We start from the raw sequence: 25912 nt of genomic DNA on the forward strand, positions 1-25912 counted from the left end.
AGCCCTGGTCAGAATCCCTCCTTGGGGATAGGTAAAGCTTTTAGTCCGTAAATGTGATCAAATTCATATCTAGAAAAATAAAATAAATATGTACCATATGTATTTTACAACTGTTACATTTTATTAATATACACATAATAATGAATTAAAATCCTTTAACATTTGATTGTCTGAATGAAGCCTTAATACTTTTTTCATTATTATTGGCATTTTCAAAGGGAAAAATTATAATAGCACATAAATGCCTAATATACATGAAAACTTTTTATTCTCATTTGAAAATAACTTAAGTCACAGTTTAAGTTATTTGGTCTAAAATTACTGGTTGTTAGCCTTTTACGGGTTTACAAAGAATTCATATATATATCATCACATTTGGTCCCCACAACAACCCTTTGAAATTGATTCAAGATTTGCTTTTAGTTTATTATTATTTTCCCATATTTATAGATGTGATCATTAAAGCACAATTAAGTTAGTGACTTGTCTCCTGAGAACCAGGGCTCTTACTTGATTATAAAATGAAAATTCTGGGCTCTTCCCACTGTACTTGCCTCTCTCTACACATGTATTCAAATGTTGTTCTTCTCGGTAAGATATGTATGCTTTACAATATGTCTCCCAAGCTAGTCCTTTGAGAGCAGGACCAGACACATTCCAGGCCCCCTCACTCTAGCACCCTCATCTCTTTGTGGTCAAAAACATGTGTGTAAAACAGCTGTCCAGAATTACAGCACAGCTTGCATGTCAGTAGAACCTCGGGCCACTATCTAAATGACAACTTTTAGGGAGATTGAAGTCGAAAAAGGCCAAGCACGAACAATACTGAAGACCAAGTTCCCTTTGGAACTTAATTAAACACTCAATTCCCTGAGTGTTTAAAAGGAAAGCTTCATTCTATCCTTAATTTATTTGGATCTAACATAAAGGCTAAAGTCTGTGAAGCCTTTGAAGATACAAAAACACTTATTTTTTTTTTTTTTTCCATTCAGCAGTGGTGAATTTCCTTGCCAAAGACTTCAGCATTAGGGGAAGTATTATGCTAAGCTCTGCATCCCACAGGGGTCATCATGACTTCCAGAAATATCCACAAGGGAGCACTGGGTGAGGAAACTGGAGCTAAAAAGTAACACACACACGCCAGTTGTTACCATAGTTACAACAGGAAAGGCCATAAAAGGTGTACTTTTATTTTGTTTCTATAAGCAGTGAGTTATAAGCCCTGTGTGATTCAGGATCACTGGGGTGAATAATCCTAGCTCTATCTGTAGGGTTTTGTCATGGTTTCCCTGAGTTTAAACATGTAACAGGGCAGCAGAAGAAGGGATAAATGATTTGTGTATGCTCAATAAAGATGTTACTACCGTTCTATCAGCTAACCTTTGCTCTTATAACCTGCATAAACTTGCAGTCTTTATTTATTCTCCTACCAGCAAATTACTGGAATTCAGAGTCATGTCTAATTTTAGTTAGCTTAGGGATGGCACTCGCCAGGGTTATAAAAGGGGGAGAACATCTCTGTCATTCCTGAATTTCCGAGCCTGGATTATGGTAAAGCTGTGGAGATCACAGTAATTGAGATTTCCCAGGCCACTCCCATAGTGGGTTATGCTTCCCAAATCTGGCTTTCTAAGCATGATGGAATCTGGCCTAACCTGTCTTCCAATATTTGAGTCTGTTCTATAGCACCCCTGTCAGAGTGGTTTGTGTTCTTCCCTTTGATAAAAACTTTTTTCGTGATGCGTCACTACAGTTTGAGCCAGGTGATTTGATCTTTAGACAGCTGTGATAGATAATAATGATACAATAAGAAACAAGCAACACTTTTTAATGGGTTACTATGTGTGAAATACTATAAAAGTGCCTGTAATTTCATTTGATTCTCAGAATGACCCAATGAGGTAGATAACTATTATTATCACTTCCATTTTACAGACAAAAATCTAAGGCTTAGCAAAGTGAAGCAACTCCTGCAGCGCCGCACAGCTACGAAATGTCAGGTCAGAACCCAGGGAAACTGGATCCAAAAACCTGAGAGAAAGCTATATCCTTTAACTTCTTCACCCAAAGCTGAAATCTGCTTCCTCGTTCTATCCTCCGATGACCCACGGAAAAAAAATCTCTCTCACTACTTGCTCTTCAGATACTTAACCCAACTTTCAGGCCTTTTTTTTTTTGCATTCTTTTCAGGCCACAGGACACTGTTTTCAGGTGTTCATTCCCCAAATCCCCTAAACCATGTATTTTTCTCATTTGGCTTATTGTAGTAGCTGTCTAAAGGTCTGGCTGCTCTGTCCCCTCTTCTTCACCCAGCTGCCAAGGCCATGCTGAAAATACAAGTCAAATCACCTCATTCCTCTGCTCAGAACACTTCTGCAGTTTTTCCTGTCACTCAAGGTAAAACCTTAAGTCAACTTGAAGATTATAGAATTGTCTTACTGAAATTACCTTTCCAAAATCGATGGTTCCCAATTATGCTGAGCCATAACAATAGTTTTCTTACTCTTAAAAATAAAAGATGACAAGGCCCCATGATATGTCCCCCACATCCCATGCCCTCATCCTATTCATACTTGTTCCAGGCACAGAGGCCTGCTTGCTGTTCCCTGAACATGCCAACCTCTCTTCCTGAAATACCTGACTTGGAATATCCACACCTGGTTCTTTCCTGCCTCTCTTTCCATCTCCCCTTCAGAGTCACTTTATCAGCGAGGCCTTCTCTGACTGCTTTATCTTAAGTAGCAAATCTCTCCCCTTGCTGGTATTCTCTCTTTTCTTTCATCTCTCTATTTTTCTCCATAGCACTTATCACCATCTGACTTACTGTTTATCTTACTTATTTGGTTTTTGCCTGCCCTCTCCCCCTTCCACCCACATTAGAATGTAAGCTCCAGGAAAGCAAAAAATTTTATCTTCTTAGTTCAGTTCTAAGGTTGAATCATAAGGAACTGGCCCACAAAATAACAATTTTGTATGAGTCAACCTACCATACCCCCAGCACTTAAGAGCTGCCCTTGGCACACAGTAGCACTCAAGTAGTTAGTGAGTAAACAACTTACCTATATATGGAATACTACAAACATTATACGATACAGCCTTTATACACTTTACTAGCCTGGGTAAGAAATTTACCATCAGCTGGCCAGATTTGTGATACCATCTCTGTAGGTCTTCCTGATCCTATGTGGAGCCAAATACAGATGGATATGCAAATAAATATTAAGAACACTTTTGCTGATATATTGAACCTAGTTTTTGACAGTACGATGTGATATTTTTTTCACAGCACTCACTAGTAATTTTAACACTCATCTGTCAGTCTTAGAGCAACCTATGTTCAAAAGGGCAACTTCCCTTATCGATTGGTAGGATCTGCTTGGATTCAAGGTTAAGTCTTTCTTAAGCTAAATTTTGCACAATCACCTGCCACAGTATGGCCTATTTATCTTTACTACCACTGTGCTTACACAGAGGAGTGAGTATTCTTTAGAAAATAATGATGAATTAATAATAATGTTCCACTTGAAATCTCTCTGTTGATCTTTAGCTTATAATGAAGATGTAGCCGAAAATTATTGTAGAAACAAACTTTTTCACAGGGCACCATTTGCTACTGGTAGATGAGACACAGTAAGTATATTTGATTCACTTTAACAATGTTTCAGTCATTTTGTTAAAAAATGCCAGGAATTCTAGTGTTAAGAAATAGAAGCACTATGATGGAATAGATTGTAGAATAAGATAAGAAAACCTAGGATAAAGACTGTAGGTCTGAAAGAGTAATCCTTATTGTTGATCACAAGGTGTTGTAGAAATTGTTATCAAACCCAAGTCATCCCTTTGATTACCATTTCAAATTATTCACCGTTAATTTGCAGCACTTCTTACGAAAAGTTGAAGCTTTTTGTTCTCACACACTGAGAGCCAGGAGACAGCTTAAAATGTTTAAACAGACATAAAAAAGCCTTTTCCCCCTTCATTTAAAAAGCCCCTTATGAATCACCAATCAGCAATAATTCTCACATTCATCTCAAAGTTAATATAAAGCATTAGTTTTTTTATACCCACAACAAAACATGGACCTGCAGAAGTTTTCAAGCAATCCTCCAGCAGCTTCATGCGGGTCTTCTGGAGCTCTGGGCTGTCCCAGTCATCTTCCTCCACTCCCCAGTACAGATCTATGACCTGGGGACAAATGGATGAAGAGCATTAATTTACCTGTGGGCTTTGTTCTTATCTACAATGTCAAGCTAATGTGACTTTTAACTTTTCTCTTTGCAGCACGTTTTCTCTTACAGAGGGGAGGTGATTTTTAAGATCCATTTAAAGAGATTTTTCATTCCATGATGGGCTGGGAATGAACCTTATAATTTCTTATTTTGTTTCTGATTACACTGCTGACATGGGCCCAGAGAAAATGAAATGCTAACTGTTGAAGGTTTTGGAGTATGGGCTTTTGTTGTCTTGAAATGGAAACAGAATTTTAAGGTTTGAAGCAGCTGGGATGAGGTTACCATAGTACTTGAGACAATTAAATCACCATATGTATATAATGTTACCATAAGTATTAACATGAGAAAGGAAAACCATAACAAATATTACTATATACTGATTGTAAGTCAAACACCTACATTTCTTAAAAAAAAAAAAGCCCTGTCATTATCACGCTTTATCATATGAGGAGAGATATTTTGCTTACGTCTGTTTTATCTGTAAGTAGTTCGGCTTTCATCAACATATATCTGAAAAACATGTACTGGCAAAAATGAAAGGTATGCCTCACAGAAAAGCGACGATAATAGGATCCTCTATCTCCCTACTTCAAAGACTGCTAAGGAAGATTCTGGCAGTCTATAACAAACTTTTACAAGTTCGCTCTTTGAAAAGTGCTATGGAGAGCATCCTGGGTTTCATTACCTTCACTCAACTGCTATCTGCATAAAGTAAATGTTCCCAGTTGTAGCTTTGAAAATTTCTTCTTTTCCTTTCCTTGCTTCCCACAAGCGGAAACAAGACCCTCCCTACTCTTTTCCTCCTGCTCGCACGGCATTTGGTGAGATGGAAGCTCAGAGTATGGGTCCTCCCTTTCGGCCCCAGCAGATCCTGGGGACTTTGTGTGCTTCCCATTTCTTGGCTATGGGTCCCCACAGATCTGGCTTGTTCCAGGTCTTTGTCTAAGTGCATTTGAGTGTTTAAGAAGGCTGATAGATAAATGGCAGCTCTTTAAAAAATATTCTCATGGCCCATTCCATGGGTTTCATCAGATAGGAAAATATCAGCATTTTGATTTTGGGGGCTCTATGCTTTAATCTATCTTACAAAGTTTAATCACACAATATGAAGAAAGGGGACATCAAAGAAGGTAACTTCATTAACCAATTTGACAGCCTCTAGCTGGGGCTACTTAAAAAGTAAAAATAAATGGGTAAAAATTAAATAATTCGGTTCCTCAAGTGCTCAGTAGCCCCATACTGGTTCTCATGTTGGACAGAGGAGATACAGAGAATTTCACATCATAGTAAGTTCCACTGGACAGAGCTGTAAATTACTGAGCTTCAGAAGGGCACAGAAATCATCTAGTAATAAAAGAATAAACAGGGCTATAAAATAGTCTAATTTGTTAAATAATGGACAGCCCATAATTTGCAAAGGGTCATGTTTCCAGAAAATGAAAAAATAAAGAAAATATTTATGGCTTATCTGTTGTTAATCTTTCTGGGTGTTTTCTATGCCACAGAGTACCTTTTGGTAAATTAATATCCTGCCACACTAGGATTTGTTTCTAATGTTTTAGAATACAAAAGATGAACTTTTCCACCTCACCATCCTTGGGAAGGACATCCCAGAGCTGCTGCAAATGCTGAGAAAGTGTCTCCCTCAGTGGAAGCAGAATCCCCTTCACATGCTAATCTGGTCTCCTGTCCTGTGAAGGACAGTAATAGCCTTGGTAGAACAATGGGTTAAGAAAAGCTGGTAAGTAGACTGCCTCTCTAGGTTCCTCCTCTCTAGGCAGGGTTTCTCTGAAAGAAAGGCAGCAGCCCCACTCAGGGACTTATAGATAAAACTCCCAACTCCCTGGGACAGAGTGCCTGGAGAAAGGGGCGGCAGTGGGCACAGCTTCAGCAGACTTAAATGTTCCTGCCTATCAGCTCTGAAGAGAGCAGCAGATCTCGTAGCACAGAGCTCAAGCTCTGCTAAGGGACAGGCTGCCTCCTCAGGTCGGTCCCTGACCCCCATGCCTCCTGACTGGGAGACACCTCCCAGCAGGGTTGACAGACATCTCATACAGGAAAGCTCCGGCTTTCATCTGGTTGGTGCCCCTCCGCGAAGAAGCTTCCAGAGGAAGGAACAGGCAGCAATCTTTGCTGTTCTGCAGCCTCTGTTGGTGACACCCAGGCAGAAAGCATATGGAATGGACCTCCAGCAAACTCCAGGAGACCTGCAGCAGAGGGGCCTGAGTGTTGGAAGGAAAACTAACAAACAGAAAGGAATAGCATCAACATCACCAAAAAGGACGTCCACATACTCCATCCTAAGGTCACCAGCATCAAAGACCAAAGGTAGATAAATCCATGAAGATGAGGACAAAACCAGCGCAAAAAGCCTGAATATTCCAAAAACCGGAATGCCTCTTCTCCTCCAAAGGATCACAACTCCTTGCCAGCAAGGGAACAAAACTGGACGGAGAATGAGTTTGATGAATTGACAGAAGTAGGCTTCAGAAGATGGGTAATAACAAACTCCATCAAGCTAAAGGAGCATGTTCCAACCCAATGCAAAAAAGCTAAGAATCTTGATAAAAAGTTACAGGAACTGCTAACTAGAATAACCAGTTTAGAAAAGAACATAAATGACTTGACAGAACTGAAAAACACAGCATGAGAACTTCGTGAAGCATACACAAGAATTAATAGCTGAATCAATCAAGCAGAAGAAAGGATATCAGAGATTGAAGATCAACTTAATGAAATAAAGCACGAAGAAAAGATTAGAGAAAAAAGAATGAAAAGAAATGAACAAAGCCTCCAAGAAATATGGGGCTATGTGAAAAGACCAAACCTAAGTTTGATTGGTGTATCTGAAAAGTGACGGGGAGAGTGCAACCAAGTTGGAAAACACTCTTCAGGATATTATCCAGGAGAACTTCCCCAACTGGTAAGACAGGCCAATATTCAAATTCAGGAAATACAGAGAACACCATATAGAAACTCCTCGAGAAGAGAAACCCAAAGACACATAATCATCAGATTCACCAAGGTTGAAATGAAGGAAAAAATGTTAGGGAGCAGCCAGAGAGAAAGGGCGGGAAAGGGAAGCCCACTAGAATAACAGCAGATGTCTCTGTAGAAACCCTACAAGCCAGAAGAGTGTAGGGGCCAATATTCAACATTCTTAAAGAAAAGAATTTCCAACCCAGAATTTCATATCCAGCCAAACTAAGCTTCATAAGCAAAGGAGAAATAAAATCCTTTATGAACAAGCAAATGCTGAGAGATTTTGTCACCACCTGGCCTGCCTCACAAGAGTCCCTGAAGGAAGCACTAAATATGGAAAGGAAAAACCAGTACCAGCCACTGCAAAAATATACCAAATTGTAAAGACGATCGACACTATGAAGAAACTGTATCTATCAACCAATGGGCAAAATAACCAGCTAGCATCATAATGATAGGATGAAATTCACACATAATGATACTAACCTTAAATATAAATGGGCTAAATGCCCCAATTAAAAGACACAGGTTGGCAAATTGGATAAAGTGTCAAGACCCATCAGTGTGCTGTATTCAGGAGACCCATCTCATGTGCAAAGACACACATAGGCTCAAAATAAAGGGATGGAGGAATATTTACCAAGCAAATGGAAAGCAAAAAATAAAAGCAATCCTAGTCTCTGATAAAACAGACTTTAAACCAACAAAGATCAAAATAGACAAGCGCATTACATAATGGTAAAGGGATCAATGCAACAAAAGCTAACTATCTTAAATATGTATGCACCCAATACAGGAGCACCCAGATTCATAAAGCAAGTTCTTAGAGGCCTACAAAGAGACTTAGACTCCCACATAATAATAGCAGGAGTCTTTAACATCCCTCTGTCAATATTAGACAGATGAACAAGATGGAAAATTAACAAGGATATTCAGGACTTGAACTCAGCTCTGGACCAGGGGACTTAATAGACATCTACAAAACTCTCCACGCCAAATCAACAGAATATACATTCTTCTCAGCACCTCATCACCCTTATTCTAAAATTGACCACATAATTGGAAGTGAAACACTCCTCAGAAAATGCAAAACAATGGAAGTTGTAACAGTCTCTCAGACCACAGTGCAATCAAATTAGAACTTAGGATTACGAAACTCACTCAAAACCACACAACTACATGGAAACTGAACAAACTACTCCTGAATGACTACTAGGTAAATAATGAAATGAAGGCAGAAACAAAGATGTTCCGTGAAACCAAAGAGAACGAAGACACAATGTACCAGAATCTCTGGGACACAGCTAAAGCAGTGGTTAGAGGGAAACTTATAGCACTAAAATGTACACAGAAAAAGCAGGAAAGATATAAAATTGACACCCTAACATCACAGGTAAAAGAACTAAGGAAGGAAGAGCAAATTCTAAAGCTAGCAGAAGACAAGAAATAACTAAGATCAGAGCAGAACTGGAGAAGATAGAGACACAAAAAACTCTTAAAAAAAATCAATGAATCCAGGAGTTGTTTTTTGGAAAAGATTAACAAAATCGATAGACTGCTAGCCAGATTAATAGAAAAGAGAGAAGAATCAAACAGACACAATAAAAAATGATAAAGGGGATATCACCACTGATCCCACAGAAATACAAACTACCATCAGAGAATACTATAAACACTTCTACACAAATAAACTAGAAAATCTAGAAGAAATGGATAAGTTCCTAGACATATACAGCCTCCCAAGTGTAAACCAGGAAGAAGTTGAATCCCTCAATAGACCAATAACAGTTCTGAAATTGAGGCAGTAATTAATAGCCTATGAGCCAAAAAAAAAAAAAAAAAAAAAAAGTCCAGGACCAGATGGATTCACAGCTGGATTCTACTGGAGGTACATAGGGGACCCGGTACTATTCCTTCTGAAACTATTCCAAACAACAGAAAAAGAGGGACACCTCCCTAACTTATTTTATAAGGCCAGCATCATCCTGATACCAAAACCTGGCAGAGTCACAACAAAAAAAGAAAATTTCATGCCAATATCCCTGATAAACATCAATGCAAAAATCATCAATAAAATACTGGCAAACCAAATCCAGCAGCACATCAAAAAGCTTATCCACCATGATCAAGTTGGCTTCATCCCTGGGATGCAAGGCTGGTTCAACATATGCAAATCAATGTAATCCATCACATAAACAGAACCAATGTCGAAACCCATATGATTATCTCAATACATGCAGAAAAGGCCTTTGATAAAATTCAATACCCCTTTATGCTAAAAACACACAATAAACTAGGCATTGATTGAATCTATCTCAAAATAATAAGAGCTATTTATGACAAACCCATAGCCAATATCACACTGAATGGGCAAAAACTGGAAACATTCCCTTCGAAAACTGGCACAAGACAAGGATGCTCACTCTCATCACTTCTGTTCAACATAGCATTGAAAGTTCTGGCCAGGGCAATCAGGCAAGAGAAAGAAATAAAGGGTATTCAAATAGGAAGAGAGGAGGTCCAATTGTCTCTGTTTGAGGAAGACATGATTGTATATTTAGAAAACTTCATTGTCTCAGCCCCAAAACTCCTCAAGCTGATAAGCAACTTCAGCAAAGCCTCAGGATATAAAATCAATGTGCAAAAATCACAAGCATTCCTATACATCAATAATAAAGAAACAGAGAGCCAAATCATGAGTGAACTCTCATTCACAATAGCTACTAAGAGAATAAAATACCTAAAAATGCAACTTACAAGGGATGTGAAGGACCTCTTCAAGGAGAACTACAAACTACTGCTCAAGGAAACAAGAGAGAACACAAACAAAGGGAAAACATCCCATGCTCATGGATAGGAAGAATCAATATTGTGAAAAAAGGCATACTGTCCCAAGTAATTTATAGATTCAATGCTATCCCCTTCAAGCTATCATTGACTTTCTTCCCAGATTTAGAAAAAACTACTTTAAATTTCATATGCAACCAAAAAAGAGCCCATATAGCCAAGACAATCCTAAGCAAAAAGAACAAAGCTGGAGGCATCGTGCTACCTGACTTCAAACTATACTACAAGGCTACAGTAACCAAAACAGCATGGTACTGGTACCAAAACAGATATACAGACCAATGGAACAGAAAAGAGGCCTCAGAAATAATGCCACACATCTACAACCATCTGATCTTTGACAAACATGACAAAAACAAGCAATGGGGAAAGGATTCCCTATTTAATAAATGGTGTTGGGAAAATTGGCCTGCCATATGCAGAAAACTGAAACTGGATCCTTTCCTTATACCTTATACAAAAATTAACTCAAGATGTATTAAAGACTTAAATGTAAGACTTAAAACCATAAGAACTCTAGAATAAAATCTAGCCAATATCATTCAGGTCATAGGCATGGGCAAAGACTTCATGACTAAAACACCAAAAGCAATGGCAACAAAAGCCAAAATTGACAAATGGGATCTAATTAAACTGAAGAGCTTCTGCACAGCAAAAGAAACTCATCAGAGTGAACAGGCAACCTACAGAATAGGAGAAACTTTTTGCAATCTATCCATCTGACAAAGGGCTAATATCCAGCAACTATAAGAAACTTAAACAAATTTACAAGAAAAAAACAAACAACCCAATCAAAAAGTGGGCAAGGATATGAACAGTTTTCAAAAGAAGACATTTATGTAGCCAACAAACCTGAAAAAAAAAGCTCATCATCACTGGTCACTAGAGAAATGCAAATCAAAACCACAGTGAGAAACCATCTCATGCCAGTTAGAATGGTGATCATTAAAAAGTCAGGAAACAACAGATGCTGGAGAGGATGTGGAGAAATCGGAATGCTTTTACGCTGTTGGTGGGAGTGTAAATTAGCTCAATCATTGTCGAAGACAGTGTGGCAATTCATCAAGGATCTAGAACCAGAAATACTGTTTGACCCAGCAATCTCATTACTGGGTATATACCCAAAGATTATAAATCATTCTACTGTAAAAACACATGTATACATATGTTTATTGCAGTAGTATTCACAATAGCAAACACTGGAACCAACCCAAATGCCCATCAATGATAGACTGGATAAAGAAAATGTGACACATACACACCATGGAATATTATGCAGCCATAAAAAAGGACGAGTTTCCTGTCCTTTGCAGCAACATGGATGAAGCTGGAAACCATCATTCTCAGCAAACTTACACAGGAACAGAAAACCAAACACGATGTATTCTCACTCATAAGTGGGAGTTGAACAATGAGAACACATGCACACAGGGAGGGGAACATCACACACAGGGGCCTGTTGGGGGATGGGGTACTAGGGGAGAGGTAGCATTAGGAGAAATACCTAATGTAGATGACGGGTTGATGGGTGCAGCAAACCACCATGGCATATGTATACCTATGTAACAAAATTGCATGTTCTGCACTTGTATGTCAGAACTTAAAGTACATATATATAGAATTAACCACAGGCAAGTACCTTAAAATTCAACAGCAACAGCAACAAAAAAAAAAAAAAAAAAAAAAAAAAAAAAAAGAAAGAAAGAAAAAAGAAAAAGCAAAGCTGGCAAGTGTAAGAAGGGATGGCTTCACTGGTTGGTCACAGCCTGGAATTCACTTGGCTTTACCCATGGGTGTGGTCACCATGTCAAGGTCAGTCCCCAGGGGTGCTAGGACCTCCTGTCTTCTCTACCAGTTTTTTGATCCATGCCTCTGGGACAGAAGGAGAGCAAGAATCAGGGCAGGTTCTTCTCTGTGATGTTTGTATGGCTTATCCATGGAGGAGGTGATTTATGTGGGAAAACTAAATGGCTAAGGCCATTAGTATGTTAACGAACTTGTTAAATATTGAATGTTAATGAACTTGTTAACAGTTGAATATTAAAGACCTAGGCTTGTTTAGAGTTAGCCAACTGGAATCCAACTTACTCTTATTTTTTGATTCTCTTCGGACTGGGTTGATACCAGAGCACCACACAGTTTCTTAGTTCCAGATCCTTATGGGACTGCCACTAGGGATCATATTCCATTTTTGTATGATTTTAAAAAGCACTTCTTCCTCTAGTCACTTTACTTCTAGCTACCAGAAAATTGTTATAACATACTGAAATCATTATACTGAAATCATAATTGTTATAACATACTGAAATCATTAAATCATTATAAGACCATCTACCAATAACTCATCAAAATAAATATACAAATCCACTGCAATGTGTATGGCACCCTTTAGTTGTGCCATGCACAACCCAGGAACTATACACATAATCTTGTCTCGATTCTTTTGGCTGACGCTGTTTGGATGCGGTTGAGGAAGGTCTTATTTAGAGCAAATAAAAAATGGTAAATACGAAGGTTAATATAAGAAAAGCTATAAATACATACTTGCTCTTCTCTGATCTTCTTTAAATGTCATACAATTATATAAAGTAATAATTATAACAGTATGCCATTGAATTTGTAACATACCTAGCTGTAACAGGGATAACAATAATAGCACAAAAGGGAGGAAAAGGAAATACAGCAATATAGAACTAATCTTTCTACAGTTCACTAGAATTAAATTGATTTAAATTGTAAACAGATCAGATGGTTGTAGATGTATGGCATTATTAAATTAAATTGGTATAAATTGTATAATTTTGATATATTAAATTGGTATAAATTGCATAATTTAATTGGTATAAATTAAATTGGTATAAATTGTAAACAGATCAGATGGTTGTAGATGTGTGGAGACTTAAATATCCTACATTCAATAAAGGGAGGAACACCTAGTAAAAAGAAATAAAATTAGAAGACTTAACAATACTATAAACAAACTAGAACATATGTCTATGAAATAATCTACCTAGAAACAGCAGAATTTATTTTTCTCAAGCACATACAGAACATTCTCCAGGATAGAATACATATTAGTTCATAAACAAGCCTCAATAAATCTAAATAAATTTATATCATACAAAGTATGTTCTCTGAATATGGTAGAATAAAATTATAAAGCAATCATAAAAAAATTTAGGAAATTTACAAATTTGTGGAAACTAATATACTCCTAAATAGTCAATGAGAAAGAAGTCACAAGGGAAATAAAAAGGATCCTTTGAGATGAATGAAAATAAAGGTACAACATACTAAAACTTATGGGATGCAGCTAAAATAGTACTGAGAGGAAAATTTATAGCTATAAACTATAAATGAACTAACCAATGAATTGGGTAAGATTGTAGGATGCAAAATCAATATACAAAAATCTGTTTCTATACACTAGCAATGAAAAAAATCTATGATGAAATAAAATAACAATTCAATTTAAAACAGCATCAGAAAGAAATAATTCAAAAGAGCACCAGAAAGAAACAATTCCATTTATAAGATCACTAAGAAAACTTAGGAATAAATTTAACAAAAGAAATGCAAGATTTATACTTTGAAAACTACAAAAAAATTGTTGAAAGAAATTAAAGAAGATGTAAATAAATGAAAGATCTATGTTCATAGATTGGGAGACTTAATGTTGTTAGGATGGCAATACTCTCCAAATTAATCTGCAGATTCAATCCAATCACCAAAACAATCTCACAAAAGAAGAATAAAGTTGAAAAACTTACACTGCTAGATTTCAAACTTACTACAAAACTACAATAATTAAGACAGTATAGTGCTGGCATAAGGATAGACATAGCAATCAATGGAATAAAATAGAGAATCCAGAAATAAATCTTCACACATAAGGTCAACTGATTTTCAACAAGGGTACTAAAACAACTCAATGTCATATCCATAAGCTTTTCAACAAATGGCGTTGGGGCAACTGGATATTCACATGCAAAAGAATGAAGCTTAGCCCCTACTTCATACCATGTAAAATTAGTTAACAGAGATCATAGGCATAAATGTAAGAGTCAAAACTACAAAATTCCTAAGGAAAAACACAGGAGTAGTAGTTTTTTTTTTTTTTTTTTTTTTTTTTTTTGAGACAGTCTCCCTCTGTCGCCCAGGCTGGAGTGCAGTGGCACGATTTCAGCTCATTGTAACCTCTGCCTCCCAGGTTCAAGTGATTCTCCCTGCCTCAGCCTCCCAAGTAGCTAGGATTACAGGTGCCCACCACCACGCCTGGCTAATTTTTGTATTTTTAGTAGGGATGGGATTTTGCCATGTTGGCCATGCTGGTCTCAAACTCCTAACCTCAGGTGATCCACCTGCCTCGGCCTCCCAAAGTGCTGGGATTACAGGCAGGAGCCACTGCACCTGGCCAGGAGTAAATCTTTGTGAGCTTGGATTCAACAATAGTTTATTAGAGATGACACTAAAAATACAAGCAACCAAATAAAAAATAAACTGAACTTACTCAAAAATTTTTTAAAATTATGATTTAAATGACACTATCAAGAAGGTGAAAGTAGTAAACACAAAATGAAAGAAAACATTTGCAGATCATATTTGTATGGATTTTTTTGTCTAGAATATATAAAGAACTCCTACAACTCAGTAATGAAAGGACAAATAACTCGCTTAAAAATGGGCAAACGATCTGAGTAGACATTTCTCCATAGAATATATACAAATTTCCAACATAAAAAGATGCTTAATATTATTAGTTATCAGGAAGTACAAATCAAAACTACAATAACACTTCACAAAGTGGCTATAATAAAAAAGACTGATAATAACAAGTGTTGGCAAGAATGTGGAGACATTGAAACCCTCATACATTGCTGATGGGAATACAAAATGGCTCAGCCACTTTGGAAACAGTCTGGCAGTTTCACAAATGGTTAAACAGAGAGTGACCACATGATCTGATAATTCTACTAGGCATATACTCAAGAGAAATGAAAACATATGTCTACAAACTTGTACACAAATGTTCATAGTAGCATTATTCATAACAGCCCAAATAGAGAAATAATGCAAATGTCCATCAAGTGAGCAGATAAATAAATATGACATAATCCATACAATGAAATATTACTGAGGAATAATTAAGAAATGCAATGAAATACATTGCATGCTACCATATGGATGAACCTTGAAAGCATTAAGTAAAAGAATCCAGTCACAAAAGACCACCTATTGCATGATTCCATTTATATGAAATGTACAGAATAGGCAAATCCATAGAGACAAAAAGCAGATTAGTGGTTGCCTAAGGCTAGTGAGGAGGAGAATGGGGTGTTTGAAGAGTCATAAAGGGCACAGAGTTTCTTCTTGGGGTTATGAAAATGTTCTAAAATAGATTTTCCTAACTATTACACAGCTGTGAATGTACTAAAAGCCACTGAATCATACACTTCAAGTGGATGAATTTTACATGTGAATTATATCTCAATAAAGCTATTTTAAAAGTAATACCATACACATCTATTTGCATTGCAAATACAAAGAACTAACTACGTGTGAACCAAATGATGAGGGTAAAAATGTCATAACAGCACTTTCATTATTTATTTTCCATTATTTCAAAAGCCAAAGTATCACATCATTTGTCTGCCACTGATGGAAGTCTTTTGTAATAGTTTTGCATCTGTTATTTCCTTTTAGTTGGGCCACCAGTACTGCCCTCATCCAGGCCTTCATAGCTCCATGTCTTCTTACTTCAGTAACTTTGTTAAAAAACATTCTCTGGCCTCCAGCTTTTCTCCCTTAAATTGTTCTTTCCCATATGTGTTGATGGGAAGAAAATGATGAAAAAGATAAAAATCAAGCAACCGGGAAGACACTGAGGAAATAAATAAATGAAACAACCAACTCCTGCAATACAAAACACTGTTTTGGGCAGACAGCTATGCCATACATCTGCATGATCAATAACTGGCAAAAAAAACTTGGAACATAAAAGTGCTCAACAAGACAAGATTTATTACATACTTTAAAACATTCAGTTTAGCTTTTAGCCTAATGTCCAGGCACTGCAGAGTCTAGAATCTAATTTACTATTTATTGGAATACTAACTTGTTGACAGCACATTTTATGTGTCTTTATTTATTTCATCATTTAAGCATAAAACCTTAGGAAAGTAATTTGATATTACCTTTTTTACTTAAAACCATCTCACTTGTTTTAAAAACGTCTTAGGGAAGCTAATTTATCATGCTTTTTATAATGTGCTAAATTGGTCTAAAAACAAAAAGCCAGCAAATAAAGCCCTAACAAATCTTACTCCTTGAAATCAAACACTGTCATTTAAATATCAAGATTACCTAACAATAAAGCAATCTGTAAAAAACAAATAACCCTAAATTTTTTTTTCTAAAAGCAGTGAGTCAAATTTGAATTCATAATGGCTTTGCACTATCATTTCTTCAGATAGGCTTAGATAATAACTTAAATGCCTCCCAAAATATTTTGTTTCTCAATTTTCCCACACCATAGACTAATAGCTCAATGCAAAATGGAAATACAACTATAGAGATAATATGACTGATTTTTGAAAACAAGTTCAGTACTGAAACGAAGGCTATTCTTCAAAGGTATTACAATGGAAGGCTACATACTTATTCCAATGAGTCTGCCACTGCTCAGGGGACTTCCTCTTTAGGAATCATCTCATTTTGTACACAAAAAAATCTTGTCGCTTTGTACTTGAATTTTGTTTTGATTAAAAATGGTATTTCTCCAGCCTTATTGGCCTTTACATATATAACACATAGCTTTTAAAAGATCTGTAGCTCTTTAAAAAAAAAATAAAATCTTTTCTTATTAATAAAAGGATTAACATCTGTTACCACTAAAAATATTCAAGAATACAGATCAGATTCAGAAAGCTCTGAACAGCAAGAAGATTGTTGTACTAAGGACATAGCTTTCTAAGGTCAACACATTGGTGAAGATAGCACTCATTATAATTTGTTTTAGTATTTATGTCCCATTTCTAGAATGCTTATCTCACAGAAGGTAGTAAGCAGAAAAGTCTTAAAACTCAGATTAGCGTTGTCAGATACTATTTACCAATGGTAAGTTATGGTTTATACACGTGGTATAAGCCATTCTCTGGGTAGAATGACTTGCCCCATATGCAAATATCTTAAGGAAAATCCCAGGTCCTCATCTGCAATGGCTACATTTCACTAGAACTATTGTGATTACTGAGTTCAGGTCACTTGCAATTATTCCCTTGATTATGAGACATATGATGGATATATAGGAGGGCATGATTAAAATAGGCAATTCTGGGAAAAACAGGTCCTCAGTCAAGCCCAGAAAGGACTGACTGGCCTCTGGTGTCATACATGATCACCAGAAAGAGACCAACAATATGAGGTTGGATAACGCTTCATCCAAAGCCTTCTGTAGACAACTAACTGCGTAGACCTGACACCCCTGTGTCTTGAGAGATTTAGCCTCTGGACATTCCTAATATAACATGATAGTAATGAAGAACTGAATCGTTGACCATGAACCAAGGCAGGACCTCTAACTATCCAGGCTTAATGAACATGGAGAAAGAGAGAAGGGACCAGGAGTTTTGAGAGGCAGAGAAGAAGTGGCCAGATGGAAGTTGTGTGTCTGTGTTAAGTTGGAAAAATTTGCTGCATAAAGGAACTTGAATCAGGCTGCCAGTGGGGACCAGCTTCCTTCAGTGGCAGGATACCTGATCACAAACCGTATGCCTTTGTCAGTCTGTTCTGTGTTGCTATAAAGGAATACCTGAGACTGGGAAGTTTATAAAGAAAAGAGGCTTATTTGGCTCATGATTCCACAAGGCTGTATAAGCATGGCGCCAGCATCTGCTTTGCTTCTGGTGGGGCATCAGGAAGCTTTTACTCATGGTGGAAGGCAAGAGGAAGCAAGTGAGTCACATAATGAGAGGGAGCAAGAGAGAGAAGGAAGGAGGTGCCAGCCTCTTTAAATAACCAGATCTCCTGGTAACTAAGAGAGTGAAAACTCACTCATTACCATGGGGAGGGCACCAATGCCATTCATGAAGGATTCGCCTCTGCGACTCAAACACCTCCCACCAGGTCCCATCCCCAACACTGAGGATCACATTTCAACATGAGATTTGGAGGGGATAAACATCCAAAGCATATCAGTGCCTGAGTGAAAAACCCAGAGTTAGTTCTATTCCTGTCAATGGGATTTTGGCAATCACTATATCTGAGTGTTCTCTGAGTATACATGTACCTGTATTGTGACTTCAGCTCCCTAAGGTATCTCCCTGTTTAAATTCTTGCTCCCTCTCACCCATTAGCCACACTGCAGGCAGATGGATCCTTTTAAAAATCCAAATCTGGGGCCGGGCACGTAGCTCAAGCCTGTAATCCCAGCACTTTGGGAGGCCTCTAGACGGGTGGGATCACGAGGTCAGGAGATCGAGACCATCCTGGCTAACACGGGTGAAACTCCCCGCCTCTACTAAGATGCAAACTAGCCGGGCGAGAGGTGGGTTTCTGTAGTCCCAGCTACTCGGGGAGGCTGGAGGCAGGTGGATACTGCAACTGAGTATGGAGCTTGCAGTGAGCCGAGCCAGGATCGCTGCCACTGCACTCCAGCCTGGCGACAGAGCCAGACCCGCCCCAAAAAAAAAATCCAAATCTGATTACCATAGCTAAGATTTCCTGTTACATAGTCAGAAGCTACACAGAGCCACTTATTTACTTCTTAAACTTATGAAATAGGTAAAACTATTAATATTATTCTGTTTTACAGATGAAAATCTGAGGAACAGAGAAGTTAAGCAACTTGTCCAAAGTCACACAGGAAACAAGTAGTAGAGGTGGAATTTGAACCTGGGTTCTTAATGCTATTTTACACCTTCCCTGCTTAAGCTTCCTATCATCCTGAAGATAGTGTCTAGCATCCATGACCTGATCTATGAGCTCCTCTGTGATCAGGTCCCCGCATAACACTTCAACCTCATTTCATGTCATATTTCCTTTATTGTTTGTGCTCTGGCTATACATATATACTCTCATACACGTGTGCATGTACAACATGTATAGGTATATAGCTTATATATTTACACATGCACATATATTTATATCTCTATGCAAATATAGATATAGATTCTTTTCTACTTACAGTGGGGTTACATCCTGATAAACCTATTGTCAGTTGAAAGGATAAGTTCAAAATTCATGTAATACACTTAACCTACTGAACATCATACCTTAGCCTAGTCTACCTTAAAGGTGCTCAGAACACTTATATTAGACTACAGCTGGGAAAAAGCATTTAACACAAAGCCTATTTGATCATAAAGTGTTGAGCATCTCATGTAATTCAAAGAATACTGTGTTGAAAGTGAAAAACAGAATGGTTGTACTTGAAGTGCAGTTTCTACTGAATGTGTCTCACTTTGAATGATTGCAAAGTCAAAAAAATCACAAGTCAAACCATTGTTTGGTTGAGGACTGTCTGTATAAATTTCCAAAAATGTGAGAACGAAAGAGGTTGTATGGTATAGTGAGTAGGATTGGACACTCAGGCCAAACTACCTTGGTTCAAATTCTGATCCTGCCACTTATTTGCTTCAGGGTCAGAAGCAATTTACTTCTGTATTTCTAAGTTTCCTTACTTAATAAAATGAAGAAGGTAAGATTGATCTCCTAGACTCATGGCAAGGATTGAGCAAGTTAACATATACACAGCACTTAGAGTAAGTGCCTGGCAGGTAGTAATTTCTATATATTATTGGAATTTTCTCCCAGATTTGCCTGTGGAAGTATGTTCTCTCTGCCTAGAATATTCTTTTAACCTAGCCATCTCCCACTGCCCAACCTTGAGGATTCAGCTTAGACATCAATTCCTCCACAGGCCTTCTTGATGCCTCCAGATGGGCTGAGCTTCTCCCCAACCTTTACACATGCCCAGTGCACCCTGTATTTCCTGGGCTTCAAGTACCAACCTGGTCACTGTTGTTTACAACTGTATGCTCTGTGAGACTATAAACTCCATGAGGGCAGGCACTCTGTTTTCAATATTTGGTATCATTGCACTCACAACTCTGCCTGGTACAGAGCAGAGGCTCAATAAATGTCTGAATAATAAATGAAGCTCAGGGGAAAAAGTACCTTAATCTGCCCCTGGGGCTTTGGGGTAGATGTCAATGAGGAGGTAACACATGTATCTGGACTTGAAGGACAGGTACATGGGACACTGTCCTTCAGAGAGGTTAGGTGGGCCTGTTGATGCACAGAACAGTTCTGCAAAGACAGAAATGTGACATGGTCTGCCCATGTAGAATTGGTAATGTCACAGCATCATAAATGTGGAGACTTAAAAGAAAACTTAAAGATCCAGTAGAAGAAATACTTAAGAACACTGAGGTATGTTACTTTTTCAAGGGACTATATCTAATTATTGACAAAGGGGACCTCTTAAATGAGTGCTCTTTTTATTTTACGAAGACTTATCAAAAGGTTTCCCTCTCTCCTATAATAAAATATGAGGATGGAAAGAAATAGGCCATTATCTTCAGTGAAAAAACAAAAACAAAAACAGAAATTCAAATACCACTTTTTCTAACTTACCAGTGGGAGCTAAATAATAGGTACACGTGGATATAGACTGTGGAATAACAGACACTGGAGACAGAATGGTGGGATGGTGGGAGGGTGAGAGGGGGTGAGAAATGAGAAATTACTTAATGGGTACAATATATACTATTAGGGTGATGGCTATGCTAAAAGCTCAGACTTTACCACTACTCAATATATCCATGCATTAAAACCGTACTTGTACCCCTACATTTATACCAAGAAAGAAAAAGAAGTAACTGCCACGTGCTCGGAATTTGAGAAAGGCCTCAGGGTGACTATACTCAATGGGGACACGTAGTCCCCTGCAAATGGGCAACACTCTCTCATTCTGTTTATTGCCAGATTAATCCTCTTGGGTAATTTTCAGTGTTGGTGTAATCAGACAGCCACCATTTAGGAGAAATAAATGCTCAGCAAAGTTTAGCTGCTCCAGTAAATTCTAGCGCCTCCCACAATGTCACTGCTGTATACTTAGGAGAAGCATTAGGTAGAAGATTGCCTATGAGTACAAAGTAAAGGAAGAACAATAATACTGCCTTGAGAAGTCTGGCATGAGAATTCCAGAAGAGCCATTCCAGGCAGCAGAAATGGTGAGTTGACATTTACAATTAAATTGGAGCAATGAAAGTCAACCACAACATAATGCTTTCCTTTCCTTTTGCCTCTTTGTCTCCCCTTCCCCATCTTTATAAGCTGCCTCACTCACATGGATGGGAGAAGGATGATGTAACATGCTTATAATACTTCTGGGAATGTCAACTTGGTAAGGTTGGTCCAGGCTTTGATGGACATGACTGAAATGTGAAAAGACCTAAACAGGTTGGAGCACTGGCCCTGTGAAATGATGTGTGATTCAACAAAGAGACATGCATTTCACAATTTCACTGCCAAAAGCAGCATCCATTTGATTAGTAGAAAATGGAAAAGGGATGATTAGTTACTTGACAATGTGGAGAAAACACCAAGGGTAGCACAACAAATCCTGTCAACTATAAAAGCCAGTTATGTATTTTGGTAACTTGTGGAGCAAGATGCATTTTGAGATTCTCAGGCAGGAAGACAGCTGAGAGACAGAGGCAAAAAAAACAAAAACACATGTCCAGAGAAGGAGATTGGGCTCAACAGAATAATTGAGCTGTAGTGAGAGAAGAAACGTTGGAAGAAAGGTGTTACAACTGACAACAGACTTGCAGTGTGACAGTAAGTGATTGTCCAATTCAGAAATTATTAGTAAGGCCAAGCTAATATAAGACCCACAAAATTTAACTTAACATACAATTTTGATGTGTTGGTTAAGTTAAAGATTTCTAGTTTCTTTATTTGCCTAAAACTAGTTGGCGATTCGTGCCCAATTCTTCATCCTCTGGTTAGCAGGATAAAGTAAACTTTTAGTTCTATTCCATTTAAACCAGAGTTCAAACTGTTGTTTTCAAGGAACTTTAGTTTTCAAGGAACTTTATTTTGTGCTCATTTGCTCTTGGATCAAGATGCCGAGCCTCTCATAAAAGCTTGGTTTCCTCATTGTTTTGCTTCTTTTCCCTAAGAAGACATCTGAGCAACCTCATGTCCTAAGGGGAAAAATGAAGCTTTTGGGCCCAGCCCCCAGTGATGCCTATTAGCAGTCATGGTGGGTTTGGGGCACTGCCAATTACATGATGACACACAATTTATTTCTAAGGTAAAAATCCTGACTCTGACATGTAAAAAATGTGAAAATCTGTGCATCTTACAATCAATGAAATCTGGTAAATACCGTTCAAGGAATATTGTTTGAACAGCTGTGTATAGTTTGGACCAGAGCACATAAACACCACAGGTAGATAAAGATCAGAAAAAGATTTCCATAGGCATTCCGCTATTAAGAAACGAAAGCTTGTGCAAAGACAGAGATTTTCAAAATGGAAAGAAAAGGCAAGCTTCGAAGAAACACTGTGGCAGATGAGTCAACCGGAACAGTGGCAGCTTGGATCTAGTTTTAAAGGATGAAAGAATGGACTAAGCCAAGAGTTGAAAGTCTCGAAGACAAGGAAGTAGTAGCACTTGAGAATTCAGAAAGGGAAAAGGAGGATGAGTTCTGCTTTAAACATATTAACATTCAAAAAAAAAAAAAAAGTCGGAGAATTATCCTCACACAACTATGGGGAGGAGAGAGCTGGAGATGTTGATGCTAAGATTACTCATGTACAGGAGGCAGCTTAAGGAGAAGGTTATACTCTCATTGGGGGTTTAGGGAGGAAGAAAACCAGGTGGACTGGCATGGACCTGTGCTGCCCAAGGAGACATGGAGGGATGGAACCTCAGCAATGAAGAGGTGACAAACCCCAGACCAAAGAGGCTGCAGGAGACACCTCTGCCCAGGATAAGCATCCACCCCTTTGGTGCCTTCAGGTGGCATCCCATTGTTATCCTGAGGCAGAAAGTAGGTGCGGGCAAAATCTTCCTGCTAGGGTGAGCTGCAAGTTTCTCACACTTCCTTACACACCAAGGAAGCTGACACTTGCCTCTCAGAGTGAAGGAAAAGGGCTGGGACCAGCACAGACGGGAGTTCCTACTCTGAGACCATGTTGTCACGCTTAATTGCAAAGGCGTGTTTGGACAATTTGTTTCTAAAGCTACATTTTACAAAAGGTAACGTATGACACCCTCTAAAGACGAGGACTGGTAATTTAAAATTTGGAAATAAAAGGGGTTAGAGTTTCCATCATGTGCCTCTCGATTTCAAATCAAGTTTCAAGATTAATACAGCAGGCAAATGCATCACTGACCATAGGTTTTAGTCTGTTGCCTCATGTATAACAGTCACTTAGTCCTGGTTCTACAGCAGTTTTGGCGGCATTAAGTATTTATTTTAGTTTATATACCCCCTATTAACACAATGCCCCAAAATGGTGAGATAAAATAAAAAGTCACTCATTTGACAGGTGGAAATTTTATTTTCTTTTTTTGAGATGGAGTTTCACTCTTTTGTCCAGGCTGGAGTGCAGTGGTGCGATCTTGGCTCACTGCAACCTCTGCCCTTCCAGTTTCAAGTGATTCTCCTGCCTCAGCCTCCCTAGTAGCTGGGATTACAGGTGCCCGCCACCACACCCAGCTAATTTTTGTATTTTTAGTAGAGATGGGGTTTCACCATGTTGGCCAGGCTGGTCTCGAACTCCTGACCTCGTGATCCACCCACCTCTGCCTCCCAGAGTGTTAGGATTACAGGCGTGAGCCACCGTGCTCGGCCAAATTTATTTTCTTAATCATTTTCTGGATTTTTAATATTTTATTTTTACACATACAAATGAATTTCCATTCACACTGTGGCTCCTCTAGTTAAGGCCTCCAGCTGGAGGCTCTTAGCTGGACTTCTGTCACCATTATCCCATCAGGATGATCCCACCCAGACAGACCCCACTACCATCTAGGGCTCTGCTGTCCAGCCTGGGAGTCACTGGCCACATGCAGCTGGTCAAGCACCTGAAATGTGGCCAGTCCAAATTGCAATGTGCTCTGAGTGTAAAACATACTGAATTTTAAAACTCAGGTTAAAAACAAGAATGTAAAATGCCTCATTAATAATTTTCATATTGACCATGTGTTAAAATGATGTTTTAGATATATTAAAATATTAAATGTAAAATATTAAAATTTTAAAAACCACGTCAGAGAAAGAATAACAAAGAATATCTAAGAAAAACCAGAAAGAATAATGAAAATATGAAATATTTGGAAATGACCTTCACAAAATATGCTCATTTGAAAAAAAGATGACTATATTCTTCTTAGAGCTAAAAAAAGACTTGTGCATAAGCAGGAAAAAAAAATTTGGCAAAAAAATTTTATGTTTCATTTTACTTTTTAGAACATGGCTAGTAGAAAATCTAACATTACCTATGTGGCTTGCATCTGTGACTCACATTATGCTTCTTTTACGTAGTGCTGGTATAGACTCTCAGCTTCTGGGTCTTAGTTTTTTAATCAATAAATTGAAATCGATCAACCACCATTCATTATAGATCTAGTATGAGCTATGTACTATAACAAAGCAGCCCCCAAAACTTTTTGGCACCAGGGACCAGTTTTGTGGAAGACAATTTTTCCACAGACAGAGGGGTGAGGTAGGGGCATGGTTTGGGGATGAAACTGTTTCACCTCAGATCATCAGGCGTTTGGTTCTCATAAGGAGTCCACAACCGAGATCCCTTGCATGCACAGTTCACAGCAGGGTTCGTGTTCCTATGAGAATCTAATGCCACCACTGATCTGACAGGAGGTGGAGCTTAGGCGCTAATGCTGGTTCACTGCTCACCTCACGCCCTGTGGCTCAGTTTCTGGCAGGCCACAGTCCAGGAGTTGGGGACCTCTGCTATAACAGATTCTGGTAATATGAAGACATAAATAATGTGACTGCTAACTTCTAAGAGCACCCAGTTCATGGGGGAGGGACATTTAAAATTAATTAATTAAAACAAATATGACAAGCTGGTAAAGATTAGAAATAAAGTACTCTGGAATCTCATAGAAGGACTTCACTATATTTTAATGAATGAGGAGAAATTTTCATTTGCCTGGGAGGCAATTTAAGCCCCTGCCCCCCACCCCCCAGTCAGAGGGCATAGTGGGTGAGAAAATTCAGGGGGGAAAAGGAAACACATCTGGTGAACCAAATGTAGTTTGCAAAGGCTAGAACAGGCTGCCTGTGGGAAGGAGTCACAGATAAGACCTCGAGAGTAGGCAGGGGTAAAAAAGAACTTGCACATTGCGCCAAGAAGCATAGACTGTATCTTGTGGACAAGGGTCAGATTGGTGTTTAAAAATACCACTGTAGCAACATTGTGGAGGATGGACCAGATGGGTAAAGTAAATTAAGAGTTTGGTATTAAGGAGGAGAAGGCAGAGATGAAGGAAATGGGAAGAGTCAGGGTACCCATGGCAACAGTCAAGGTAACAATAATACAGATCTGAACAAAAGAAACAGATTGGAGAAGTATTTAGGGAGGTACAATTGGTAGATCTTTGGGATTTAACGGATGTCAGAGGTAAAAAAAAAATGAGGTTTATGAACTTCGTGACTAAGACGAACGTAAAATACCAGATGCCCACTAATGAAGGTGTCTATCAGAAGGTATTCTTAAAGAGTGACATAAAGTTCAGGGGCTGGACACAGATGGAAATTTCTTTTGAAATGGAAGTGTCCTAAGTATTCAGATCAGCTAAACACCCCC

The 25912-nt window shown here is 38.3% G+C and overlaps 1 protein-coding gene across 1 annotated transcript in view; it reads right to left on the minus strand.

Moving 5' to 3' along the window:
• Positions 1-25912, minus strand: part of NWD2 (NACHT and WD repeat domain containing 2) — a 200214-nt gene that overhangs the window by 93183 nt on the left and 81119 nt on the right. The window contains exon 3 of the mRNA XM_003898567.5: positions 4069-4185. Coding sequence (XP_003898616.2) covers positions 4069-4185 — 117 coding nt within the window. The remainder of the gene's footprint in view (positions 1-4068; positions 4186-25912) is intronic.

Source organism: Papio anubis, chromosome 3, assembly GCF_008728515.1.
Source record: "Papio anubis isolate 15944 chromosome 3, Panubis1.0, whole genome shotgun sequence".
NCBI lineage: Eukaryota > Metazoa > Chordata > Mammalia > Primates > Cercopithecidae > Papio > Papio anubis.